Genomic DNA, 13,255 nt, shown 5'->3' with positions numbered 1-13,255 from the left:
GGTGCATTTCCATTTGTACACTCTCAAAGTGAACACAAGACAAGTCATCACATTCACAATGCAATGCAGTGCACAGAAACAGGGAGAGGTAGCCTATATACCTCCTGGCAGAGATTTACCCTCTACTGATCGCACCTCTCTAGCTATAATAGTAGCATTAGGCCATTTTGTTTTACTGTAAATGTCCACATGTTATGTAATTATACTTATCATTGCTTACAAGGGGTGTGTGTGTGTGTGTGTGTGTGTGTGTGTGTGTGTGTGTGTGTGTGTGTGTGTGTGTGTGTGTGTGTGTGTGTGTGTGTGTGTGTGTGTGTGTGTGTGTGTGTGACTGTGTGTGCGTGTGCGTGCGAGCGCGCTGAGGGGGTGGGAAATGACGACTGATGGTGATGGATAGAGAGAGGAGAGAGAGAGAGTGGGAAACGTAACAAGTGAGCTAGAGAGAGAGAGTGCCAGAGTGGGCGTGAGGAGGAGGGGGGGGGGGGGGGGAGAGGGGGGGCTCGTGTCTACATTGCTTCGCGGGTCCACCTCTCACAGAAAAGCAGAGAGGAGGAACTGCTGTCACACCAAAGAAACCACCGTCACACTCTGACACACACAGTGGTGCTGCTGCTACAACAGACACATAACGGACTGCAGACTGCTTCACAGGAACCAGGTAGGATTTACAACACTACAGTGCCTAGTAATCATGAATAATGTCGTTAAAGTTAAGCTGCGTAAAAGCCTCGGTCATCATCATAGTTAGTGGGTAATATGTATGTTGAATCAGCGTTCAGTAATGTGCGCGCTGTTGTTGTTTGCGTGGTTGTAGTAGGCTAAGTTGTTGTCCTCCTTCCAAATGCTCCGTCACACTGTGAAGGATGGACGGTAGCTAATTAAACTTCACTTCAGAACAGTTGAACTGTTAGGCTTTAACAACAGTGACGGATCAAAAGAAACACACATGGACGTTCTTTAATTGAAACTAAGTGGAGTCAGTGAGTCAGTGAGTTGGATTGATTGATTGATTGATTACTATATTAACAGTTTGCATGCGTGGACAGACAAGCACGTACAGGAAGTACAGTTCAATCAACACAAGGTCTGCTATTAAAAAGGAAGAATCCAAGAAAGCCTGCCTAGCTATTGACTTGTTTTTATTGTGGACCTTTTGTATACTCAATTAATCAAAACGCTGCATATAATAGGCTAGCCTACGTCAACTGTCAGTTTGATTCTCTGGTGAGTCTCGTCAGTATGCAGTAGATAGAAACATGTGCCATTGTGTCCATAATGCATACATAGGGTACTGCTTGTGTGCGTCCAGTAGACTGTTTTTTTGATTGATTGATTGATTGAAATATGTATTAACAGTTTGCAGAATTACAGTACATTTCAATCACAACTCAATACAAAGACTGTTAACTGTGAGTGGACAAAGCATTACACTTGTTTACAAGAGGGTCCACCTTGTTCAATTCATCAAATGGTAGTGGTTGTCAGTCCAGTAGACTGGTATTTCCAGTCCAGTGGACTGGTAGTGGTTGACAGTCCAGTAGACTGGTATTGGTTGTCAGTAAGGTGAAGAGCTCCAGCAGCAGGAGGTAGTTTCAATTCGGTCTCAGTGTAAAAATAGACCCTGTGTGTGTCAGCCTGGCCCTGGTGTGCACTGACTGTAATGCGACACACACACACACACACACACACACACACACACACACACACACACACACACACACACACACACACACACACACCAGACCGCAGGGGGTCTTGCAGCCCCTAGTAGCTGCCTGCAAGGCATGGCAGTCACAGCAGGAACCCTGCACACAACTGCCACCAAATGTAGGGCGTCTATCTCATCAGACAGTGTTTGATGTGAATCTTTGTCCCCTATGGATCCAGATGTCAGGTGCATCATGACACTCAACTTCTGTGGGTTGTGGGTTGTGGCCAAAAAGTGTGAAAGAAGAGAAGATGTGTGTTGTTGTTATGGAAATAATATATGTCCATCCGGGTGAATGTATATCTTAGAAGTTTATTCAGAAGAACAGCAACAAGCAAACAACATCTACTAGTCTAGCAGGTTTAGCCTGCATCACTCCAACTTTCTCTCTCAGTACATCTCTCTCTCGTCGTCTCCATCCCACTCCCCCCCCCCAGCTTCTCCGTAGGTCCTCTCTTATACCCCAGAAGCAGGTCCACACCTTCACAAAGGTACAATACACAATACAGACGCCCTGACTGTCTTGGCTGTCGCCCCCCTCCTGAGACAGGAGGTGTGACATGGTCTTTTACATACAGCTTGATCAAAGGGTTGATTGGATTAAGACAGGCTTTCAGGCCAAGGTGTTGTTGCTCACAGACACGACCAGACAGACTAGCATGGAACAATATACTATATAGATTTGAGTTCATATTTCCCACAACACCTATGAAATAGCAGACCTAAATAGACCTATACAATAGCAGACAAGCTCACGACGCGTTGCACTGTGACGCTCTGTGGGCTTGTAGATCGGCTGTTTCACCTCTGACGGGAACCTCGTCGACGAGGACCCCTGGGGGTCCCCAGACCTCACTTTGAGAGGTGATTAGACCCTCGTTGACGAGGACCCCTGGGGGTCCCCAGACCTCACTTTGAGAGGTGATTAGACCTTCGACTTGTTGTTGCTGCACAACTGATGTTGCATCAATAAAACAAACCATGCAAAGAAAAATAAAAAACAGCAACCAGTGAGGCTACATGATCAGAAGTTATGTCATAATGTTCATATAATAATAATAGGTCTGTGGATGTACTGACCGAACATGAAAATGTAGATGATTAAAGCCTAATTTATGCGCTCAAGCCGACTGCAAATCAGTCTTTGAAAGCCCTTCTTCAAAGCACAGTGAATGAATACAGTGCACCCAGCACAATGTTTACCATTTTCACTTTGGATCTGAGGAGCTGCAGCCAAGCAACACAAACAACTTCCATTTTTCTAGAGAGATATAAGACAACAGATCAAACATCAGGCAGGCTGGCTTTAACCAAATAAAGAACTAATATGCAAAGTTTATGAGTGAGGACAGGAGAGGAGAGGCTGGTTGGCTGTGACTGTCCGTTGATGATGTGTAGCTGGCTCCTAGCCTGCCTCTGGCCTTGGATCAGATTAGAACATATATCCATTCCAAACCGACATTCCAATATCCGATGTCTTGCTCTTGTAGCTTAATTGAATAATCAAGACGTTTTTTTTCTCCTTTTTTTTCCCCTCATCAACGAATCACAATGAAAACATTCTCTAAATAGATTTGTTTTTTCGACAAAATCGATTTGCGTGATTAACAAGTATATACTGTAACAGGTTCAATACTTTGTTGTATTGGTGGCATACATACATACACGTACTTAGTGAAAACAGATCTACAGTATTGTCAGTATACAAGCTCACTGTGAGCAGGTTATTCTTTTCAATGTTATTGATTATTAATCATAATCAAAGTCAAACGTTACTGATGTCTTTGAACTAAGTCATATTATCGCCCGATGTCTTTGAACTAAGTCATATTATCGCCCGATGTCTTTGAAGTCATATTATCGCCCGATGTCTTTGAAGTCATATTATGGCCTACAGGCCTAGATCAGAGTCGGTGGCCGTGCCTTGTTCTAGCTGCTGAGAGGACAGAGTGAACTCTTTATCACAGCAGACAGAGGCTGCATGGCTCCATGGCTGGATTAGTACCGTGTTAACAGCAGGAGGCTACTGGCGCTTTGGGTCCTCATATAGAACTACAGTATAGAGACCACAATATGATCATCCAACGCAGGAGGATGCAAATATTTCACGCCACACCCATCTCTGCCTCGTCCCCCCCCCCCTCCCCCGCCTTTCCCCCCCCCCCCCCCCCCCCCCTCCGGCGTTGGCTGACCACCATGTGGATTAAGACAGACAGCAAAAAGCACGCGCGCGTGTGTGTGTGTGTGTGCGTGTGTGTGTGTGTGTGTGTGTGTGTGTGTGTGTGTGTGTTTATGCGTGCATGTGTGCTGGGCTGGGAGATGTGGAGGGATGCAGCAGATGGATGGTGATGCAGCAGGTAACTGGCTGCTCTCTGCCTCCCCGCCATCCGTCATATGCTAATGATCGTGTCACGCCTTCCCTCCCCGGGAGGCCGGGCACACACGCGCGCACGCACACACGCACACTCTTTCCGTCACCCCACTTCACCTCTAAATCCCCAGCAGACCTCATTCTCACCCCTCTCCATCCTCTTCTGCCATTCATCTTTTTTTCCTTCTTTAGACCACCACTGTGTCATCATTTCTTCTCTCTCTCTCTCTCTCCCTTTCCCTCTATCATTGCTGCAGGTTATATACAACAACACGTTACGCTACATTGCTGCTGCTGTGGCGTAAAGTAAAGTAGGCCTCCTCCTAGTTGCTTCCTCCCCCCTAGACAATGAACCCCCCCCCCCGGCCCCCCCACTGCAGGGGGCTTCATCATGTCTCGCAATTTAAACACACTGGAAATAGTAACATGACATCCCCTTTTTTGACAAAGAAGGTCGGCGTATATCTCACGTATATCTGCGACAAAGTTGCTAAAATGGCAGTATTTATTGTCCTTCCTAACGCCTGCTTTTATAAATCTGCCGTTATCCGTGGTCAATAAAACGTATATGTATAAAACGTATATATATAATAATACGTGGTCATTATCCGTGGTAGAGCAAAGCGTAGGCTACAGGCAGTGCATTTGGCATAATGGACAGAGTGGGCAGAGTAGGAGCCATCCATCCCATTCCCACCACTACAGTAGCAGAGTGTTGGCCTCTGTGGAGATGCTTATTTTTGCATCACTTGGAGAGGCAGCTGAGCTGAGCTTGCAGAAGTCCTTTCTGCAATAAATGTATCGCTCAGACCGCTCCGAGGAAGGGCAAGGCAAGGCGGGTTTATTTATATAGAACAGTGGTTTTCAACCCTTTTCATATCAAGGTCCATTATTTATTCGGCATTTGAGTCGAATGAAATAAATGCTTAAACATGTTACAGCTAGGTGTAATGTTAGAGTCCACAGAAGTGAACCTTTCATAGCCTGTTTTCTCAACTCGCTGTTTTCTGCAAGACATTACTCTATAAGCCATATCTCCAAAACTGTCAATTTGAAGATATGATTCCCTGCTTTCATATGACATGAAAAAACACGACATGACTTAGCCTCAGTCAGAATCAAACGGTCACATTTGTAGAATCGGCCTTGATGCGTTAAGGCTATGGATGGACGCGGCCTGCCGTCACCTCCAGTGAGGTAACAGCAACAACACACTCCTATGGGAATTAGCATGGAGCTTGTTAGAGTCTGAGCTGAGGTACTGTTGTAGGCTACCGGTAGCAGATTCCTCTCAGATCACCCCCCACCCCCCCCCCCTTACTGGCATACCGTTTAGCGTTGCTGTTGCCCCACTTCCCACCTAGCAGGGGTTTAAAGTAACATTTACTCAAGTACTGTACTTAATAGGTACAATTTTGAGATATTTGTACTTTACTTATATACTCCAAAGGCAAAATATTGTACTTTTACCCCACTACAATTATTTGACAACTTTAGTTACAATTACTTTGTAGATTTTGATTAGGCAGTAACTAGTTACTAGTAATATATTACTGTAATATTACTTTTACCAGTAATAATATTACAAAACAGTAATATTATACCTATTTACTTCGTAAAAATCACACCTGTGTGTGAACTGAGTGGTGCAACTCCCCTCTCCCCCTGCCTCTCTCTCTCTCTCTCTCTCTCTCTCTGTAATTAGCACTAGGCAACAGTGCAACACTATCTCTCTCTCTCTGTTTCTGGCACAACAGCGCCACTTTTGCCCCTACTGGTACTCATAGCCACACACATAGGTTAACACATAGGTTAACACGGACATTGCTGTTCCTTGGAGTGGTTGCACCACTCAAAAATAGCACATATAGCATATTACTTTTTTGTTTTTGTTTTGTTGGCTGTTGGCTTGAAAACACTTAATTTAAAAGGTTGAGGGAGATTGCTGCTTTATTTTATAGCCTTTTTGGCTGATTGGTGACTCGTCTCTTAATATTATTATTCAAAACAATTGGATTCAGTTGCGTTGCGATGTGACACATTGTGAGCTTGTAGATCGGCTCTTTTCAAATGGGACATTCTGCAGATCTGCATAATGAGTACACTTTCTACTTGTTGGTACTTTATGTCAATTTTTGATGCCATTGTAATTTACTCGACTAAATGTTGAACACTTGAAGACAGAATATTTATGTATTTCAGTATTGATACTTTTACTTAACCCATTTTGGGCGGGAACCCCTTTTGGTGTTTTAAACATTATGTTATAATTTAGCTATTGAAAAATAGCAGATCTACAAGCTCGTAGCGCGCCACTCGGTGGCGCGCTACGAGCTTGTAGGTCTGCTATTTTTGAAAAATTGTGAAAATATTTATTTCAGAAAACTACATTTTTCGAGGTCAGGCCTAAATGGGTTAAATAAGAAATGTGATTACTTTGTCCACACCACTGATGATGTGTCCTCTCTGGAAGAAGCAGTTGTTCCCTGAATCCCTAAGTGGAGGAAGGTCGGAATGCCATTTCCTCTTTGTGTGTGTGTGTGTGTGTGTGTGTGTGTGTGTGTGTGTGTGTGTGTGTGTGTGTGTGTGTTTGAGTTTTTGATCTTCTCCATGTTTCCCACCACGGGGGATCGGGGGGCTCAGCAGCATGGCATTCTGGGAATATCAGTGTTGGCTGGGCGGATCGGATGATACCCCCCAACCCCCCCCCCCCCCCCCCCCCTCCACCCCCACCCTCCTCCCCCAACAAACCCACCAACCCACCCACCCACCACAGCTGTTGTTTCTAAGAAAAGATCCAGGCAGGATCCAAGCTGTACCCACCACACACACACACACACACACACACACACACACACACACACACACACACACACACACACACACACACACACACACACACACACACACACACACACACACTTCACAGCAAAACACATGTACCCTGAGACGCTGGACAGCCCCACCGCCACATCTAAGCGCAGACTGTATATATAATACAGTGTATAATGTAGCCTATGTATATGTTCCAGACAGTCATACAATATGCACTGGCACAATTACTGCCAGTTACATAGTCTAAGCTGTGAGCTGTAAATAGCAGCCATGCTAGGGGACATGGGAGACATGCAGGGGAGGGAGGGAGACAGACAGGGGACAGGGGAGACATGCCCAGACAGCAGTACAGTATGCTGCTAATGTGGGTGAATGAAGACACGCACGCTAGCCTGGCTTGTCTATTACTGTATGTCACTGTCTATTACCAGACAATTGGTCGGGACACATTTTTGGGTCACGGACCAATTTTTATGGGTCACAACTTAAGTATACCCACCATTTCTTTCTACTGTCTTTCCTAAAATGTTGACGTTCTTGTGTGTGTGTGTGTGTGTGTGTGTGTGTGTGTGTGTGTGTGTGTGTGTGTGTGTGTGTGTGTGTGTGTGTGTGTGTGTGTGTGTGTGTGTGTGTGTGTGTGTGTGTGTGTGTGTGTGCGTGTGTGCGTGAGTGCGTGCATCACGATTTCCGTAGCTTGTGTTGCGCGGCGGTCCTCAAGAGCATTTTCCTGTGTCGTTGTCTCTGTTCACAGTTTGTTGTTGGGCTTTTTTTAACTGCTACAGGACTGCAGAGAGAGAGAGAGAGAGGGAGGCAGAGCGAGCATCAGGAGGAGAGGAAGGATAATTGGCTTTCTAGCTGCCCAGTGGGAACATGGGATATATGACCTCATCATTCACCTGTGAAGCTTTCCGACAGTAAACTACTTTGAGATACCTAGGTACGACACGCGTGCACTACACACACACACACACACACACACACACACACACACACACACACACACACACACACACACACACACACACACACACACACACACACACACACACACACACTGGCACGCACAATTGTCAAAAGGATCATATTATACAACACAGGAAAGCTTTCAAGCCTTATGACTCAATGTATCTTAGCCTTTTGAATGCATGGCCTTGTTTTTAAAATGTTCTATCTATAGGCCTATACAGTTAAACGTGCCTTGCTTTTACAGTGTGCATTTATTCTTTATTCTTTATTTATTCCCCCGTACAGTCCAGGAGGATGACTGACGTGATCGTAGGAAGCATGGACGCCCTCCCGAAAGCCCCCACCCCCCCCACGCCATGTTTGCAATCCACCAAGGAGGTGGTGGAGGGGGAGGAGGGGGAGGAGGGGGGTCACCATGACAACAGAAAAGTGGAGGAGCAGGTGAGAGCCACTCTTAGTGTTCTAAAATAGATCACTGGTTCCCGGGACCCATTTGTGGGTTGCGGACACATTGTTATATGTCCCCTTGTTTTTTGTTTCCTAAATTTGGTTTTTAGTTATTTTTATTTTCCAGAAACATTCCCAAAAAAAGCTAAACTTTTCCAGTAATGTCATGAAGAAATGAAAGAAAAATCTTAAGAAATTCCATAAATTAGAACAAATATTTAAGAAGTAGTGAAAATAGCAGATCTACTAGCTTGTAGATCTGCTATTTTCACTAGTTTGCGTCCCGGGGCGAATATCTAATTTCTGTTTTTGGGTCACAGGCTGAAAGGTTTGGCAATCACTGTTATAAACAGATTTCTGGAAAAGAAAATCTGCTTCTATGATGTCGATTCTTGTAGAAGAGTGTACATCTGCCTGGTATATTTCCGGTTCATAATCCCTAAACCTCAGTCCCAATCCGGATCATTTCCTACTCGTAAACCTAACGTAATAAAACAATAAGAACAACAAAAACAGTTGTTTTAGACAAAACAACCATTTATTTTGTGAGGACCAGGACAATGTCTGTTTCTAGAATTCTATTTAGGTTCTGGGGTCATTTGGCCCCACAAAGTATAGTAACACGTGCATGTACGCACGCACGCACATACAGTAAGTCAAAGTCAAAGTCGTACGATTAGTCACAGACGTTACCGCAGTGAAATTTGTTCTCCGCATTTGACCCATCTCTCGGAGCGGTGAACCGCAGCGTGCGCCACACTCGGGAATCATTAGTTGATTTGACCCCCAATCCAACACATTGATACCGAGTGCCAAGCATGGAGGCATTAGGTCCCATTTTTACAGTCTTTGGTATGACCCGGTCGGGGATCGAACCCCGACCTCCCAGTTTCAGGGCGGACACTCTAACCACAATCCACAATTGTGGGAGGTCGGGATCGAACCCCGACCTCCCAGTTTCAGGGCGGACACTCTAACACTCTAACCACAATTGACCCCCAATCCAACACATTGATACCGAGTGCCAAGCATGGAGGCATTAGGTCCCATTTTTACAGTCTTTGGTATGACCCGGTCAGGGATCGAACCCCGACCTCCCAGTTTCAGGGCGGACACTCTAACCACAAGGCCACTGTCTGGTGAACAGTACGCACGCACACATGCACGCACGTACAGTACGCACGCACACACTAAAATGTGTCTTCTTTATTACACAGAAGCACTGCAACCCGATACAACCAAAGAGGAAAATGAAGGTAAGCTTAAAAAACACACCGCATCTCGCATTATATACTGTATGTGTGCTTATTGTTACACCTGCTTTGAGATGACACTGCATTTCTCTCTAATTTTCAGCCTAAAGGGAAGTTGGTACGGAGCAAAGCCATATGTGAGGACATTCAAGACGGCCAGGTAAAACACACACACACACACACACACACACACACACACACACACACACACACACACACACACACACACACACACACACACACACACACACACAGAGCATGGTCATCATTACCGTCTCTTATCTTCTCCACGCCAGGCCTCTGTAGAGGCGCATCACGCTTTGAACGGTTGCCGTGACGATGAGGACGACGGGGCCTCCTGTAAGGACGACGAGAAGAGCAGAGAGACAAAGAAACAGCTGTCCAAAGGTGTGTGTGTGTGTGTGTGTGTGTGTGTGTGTGTGTGTGTGTGTGTGTGTGTGTGTGTGTGCGCCTCAAAATTGTACTTAAGTCCAGTACTTGAGTAAATGTACTTCGTTACATAGTTAATCTTTGACAGTGGTTTAAATAAGTACTAAAACGTTTATGTCCGGAATTCAAAATGTAATTACATTACATTACATTACATTACATTACATGTATACAAGTAGCGTTGTGAACCTGTTAGATCTGATATTTCCATAGTTTGGGTGCCGGGGCAAACGCATAATCTCTCTTTTGGGTCACAACCTGAAAAGTTTGGGAACCACTGTGTTACACAGTTCTTTGGTTAAACCGACGTGTTTCTTCCCACCATGCGTTGCATTGTTACAGAGCAACACAGACTCCACCAGTTCATATGGTGATTATTACATGTGTTACAGAGCCCAGCATAGAGTACACAGACTCCACCAGTTCATATGGTGATTATTATTACATGTGTTACAGAGCCCAGCATAGAGTACACAGACTCCACCGGCATCGACCTGCACCAGTTCATAGTGGACACGCTGAACAGCAACCCGCGAGACCGCATGATGCTGCTCAACCTGGAGCACAACATGGTCGACTACATCAACAGCAACAGGTCAGTGCGTGTGTGTGTACTTGCGTGCATGCGTGCGTGCGTGTACACTTGTATTTACTATACTTGTGATCAGGCATGATAACGATTCATTCAACTCACGACGATACGATTCGAATCACGATACTGTGAACCCACGTCTTCACGATAGTGTGCATAACATAACACAAAAATGTGTATTCAACTACAGTGCAATATCAATAGTCTTTTGGAGCCCAATGCATAGGACATTGAGGGTCCTTGAAAAATAACAAGGTTGAGAATATATATATATATATATATATCACTACAATATGAATTTACACACACTGTTGACATCAATGCACCAGAGGGAACTGGCATACATACATACCGACTGTTATTAAAAAGCTAAATGTGCTCTAATTTGCATGTGGAACATTTCCCAGACTGTATATGTATCACTGTCCCTTCCATACTTAACTTTGTGAGAGGCTGGCTCCTGCTCGACAAACTAGGCCAGCTGTGTGTGCGTGCGTGCGTGCGTGTGTGCGTGCGTGCGTGCGTGCGTGCGTGCGTGCGTGTGCAAGCGTGTTACCGGGTGTGCAAAAGTTGCACTTGGAGTTTAAAAAAAAAAGTACCATCAATCTCTGTCTCCCACACTCTCACACTCTGGCCCACTTTTCCTCTCAGCCCCAACTCTGTCTCCTTCCCTCATTCCCAACAACCCATTCACGCTGAGTGCCAAGCAGGGAGGCAAATTGAAATTGGGTCCCATTTTTACAGTCTGACCCGGGGGACCTGGGGATCGAACCCCGACCTCCCAGTTTCAGGGCGGACACTCTAACCACAAGGCCACTGTCTGGTCTTCCTACACCTGTTCCTCCTACCATCTCTCTGACCTGACATACTCCCCTCTGCTCCCCACTCCCCTCTGCTCCCCACTCCCCTCTGCTCCCCATGCAGCCCGTTTAAGAAGTTCCCCCACATGTCGTCGTACCATCGCATGCTGGTCCACCGGGTGGCGGCCTACTTCGGCATGGAGCACAACGTGGACCAGACGGGCAAGGCTGTCATCATCAACAGAACCTCCGGCACGCGCATGTAAGATCATCCTCTGTGTGTGTGTGTCGTGTGTGTGCGTGCGTGTGTGTGTGCGCGCGTATGTGTGATTGTGTGTGTGCAAATGTCCACAAAATGCACATTTGACATAGCCTCGGTCCCAGCCTTAGTCACCTGCGAAGAGAAAAGCCTGGTCACGACCTCAGGCAGAGAGTGTATCGGCGGAAGTGTCGCCGTTAGATGTATTTCTACGGCGTAGGTCTTGCCCAGCGTGCATTTGACACGACCTAGACTAAAGGCCAATATATATTATGCTCCGTCCGACATCAGAATAAACGTCCGGATAGGCTTTCATAAACCAGTTCGGACAGTCATGACATGATACCCACCTGGGGGTGCTGCAACCGCCCATCAGAAGATCAGAATGACGTAATGTTTTTAGTTCCAGTATATCACTTCCCTTTCTGAACACAAGTAAGACGCGCAAACGCGGGAAGCAAACGCAGCTCGTAAATTGCAATTACAACAATTAGAATAAATTACGCACTTTAGTGTTTTTTAAAGAAGTTATGTTTTTTTAAGTTATGTTTTTTTTTAAGTTTTTTTTTTAGTGTGTGTGTGTATGTGTGTTGTGCGTGTTTTTTTTGTTTGTTTGTTTTTTAAAGGTTTTTTTTGTAAGTTCTTTTTAAGTTTTGTTTTTAAGTTAAGTTTTTTTTTAAGTTAAGTTTTTTGTGTGTATGTGTGTGTGTATGTGTGTTTTTTGTGTGTGTTACAGCTGCGCCCTCTGGTGGCGGGCCGGTGGTGTTACAGCGTGACACACACACACACACACAGACAGACAGACAGACAGTTTAGCTTCTATAGTCAGTGCTCACTGCGTTCGCAAAAATGTTTAAACGTCGTATGGAGCATAAATCTTGCCTCCTCTCGAGATACACACAACGCCCCAGAACCGAAGGAGGCGTCTACTTATTCATGTCTGTGGAATGGAGCATGCTTTGGGCTTCAGAATAGTAGTACATGTATTAATAATGTCATCTGCTGTCTTCAGACCAGAGAAGCGTTTCCTGGACGAGGTCCACGAGCAGAAGACGGAGGACATCCAGCAGTGGAAAGCCATCCTGAAGAGAAACAACAGCTCTGACGACCAGGTCTGTCCTCCCCACAACCCTCTGCCTGTCTTTCTCTGTTGGCTCTGTTCCACTACGAAGGATAAATAACCCAGAACCTTCTAGAACCTGAAAGTTTCCAGAACCCACAAACTTCGGCAATGTTTTTTGCCAGGTGCTGGAAAAGAGGCTGGGCAACATGTTCACCTACCTCTACTAGCGACCGTAGTAGCGACCTAGTGGAAACATTTTCGTCATTGGCTGCATCTAGGCCGCCTCTAAGCTAATGGGAGACTTACCCATAAAACCCATAGTCTGAACGGCATAAAAACCATACTCTGAACGCCGCAACGTGAAGCCACATTGGCTGCATACTCTGAACGCCGCAACGTGAAGTTGTGAGCTGAGGCAGAGGCTCCCTATACGTGTGCTCATACTTAGGTCTGCTATTTCTGCTATTTTAGAGTTAACTTTTGAAAGTTTGACTTGACTTTAGCAGGGACC

At 45.5% G+C, this 13,255-nt stretch overlaps 1 protein-coding gene across 5 annotated transcripts in view; it reads left to right on the top strand.

Annotated features, from left to right (window-relative positions):
- The first annotated feature begins 522 nt into the window (after window positions 1-522).
- arpp21 (cAMP-regulated phosphoprotein, 21) overlaps window positions 523-13,255 on the top strand; it is a 24,101-nt gene continuing 11,368 nt past the window's right edge. For all 5 annotated transcript variants that reach the window (XM_079522539.1, XM_079522541.1, XM_079522540.1 and 2 more), the window contains exons 1-9: window positions 523-658; window positions 7,697-7,851; window positions 8,166-8,321; window positions 9,545-9,583; window positions 9,684-9,740; window positions 9,877-9,988; window positions 10,487-10,625; window positions 11,547-11,684; window positions 12,694-12,793. In XM_079522539.1, the coding sequence (XP_079378665.1) occupies window positions 8,175-8,321; window positions 9,545-9,583; window positions 9,684-9,740; window positions 9,877-9,988; window positions 10,487-10,625; window positions 11,547-11,684; window positions 12,694-12,793 (732 nt within the window). In that variant the 5' untranslated portion in view covers window positions 523-658; window positions 7,697-7,851; window positions 8,166-8,174. The remainder of the gene's footprint in view (window positions 659-7,696; window positions 7,852-8,165; window positions 8,322-9,544; window positions 9,584-9,683; window positions 9,741-9,876; window positions 9,989-10,486; window positions 10,626-11,546; window positions 11,685-12,693; window positions 12,794-13,255) is intronic.

The sequence above is a fragment of the Electrona antarctica genome (assembly GCF_951216825.1).
Source record: "Electrona antarctica genome assembly, chromosome: 15".
NCBI classification, from domain to species: domain Eukaryota; kingdom Metazoa; phylum Chordata; class Actinopteri; order Myctophiformes; family Myctophidae; genus Electrona; species Electrona antarctica.
This window is presented reverse-complemented; position numbering and strand designations above follow the sequence as displayed.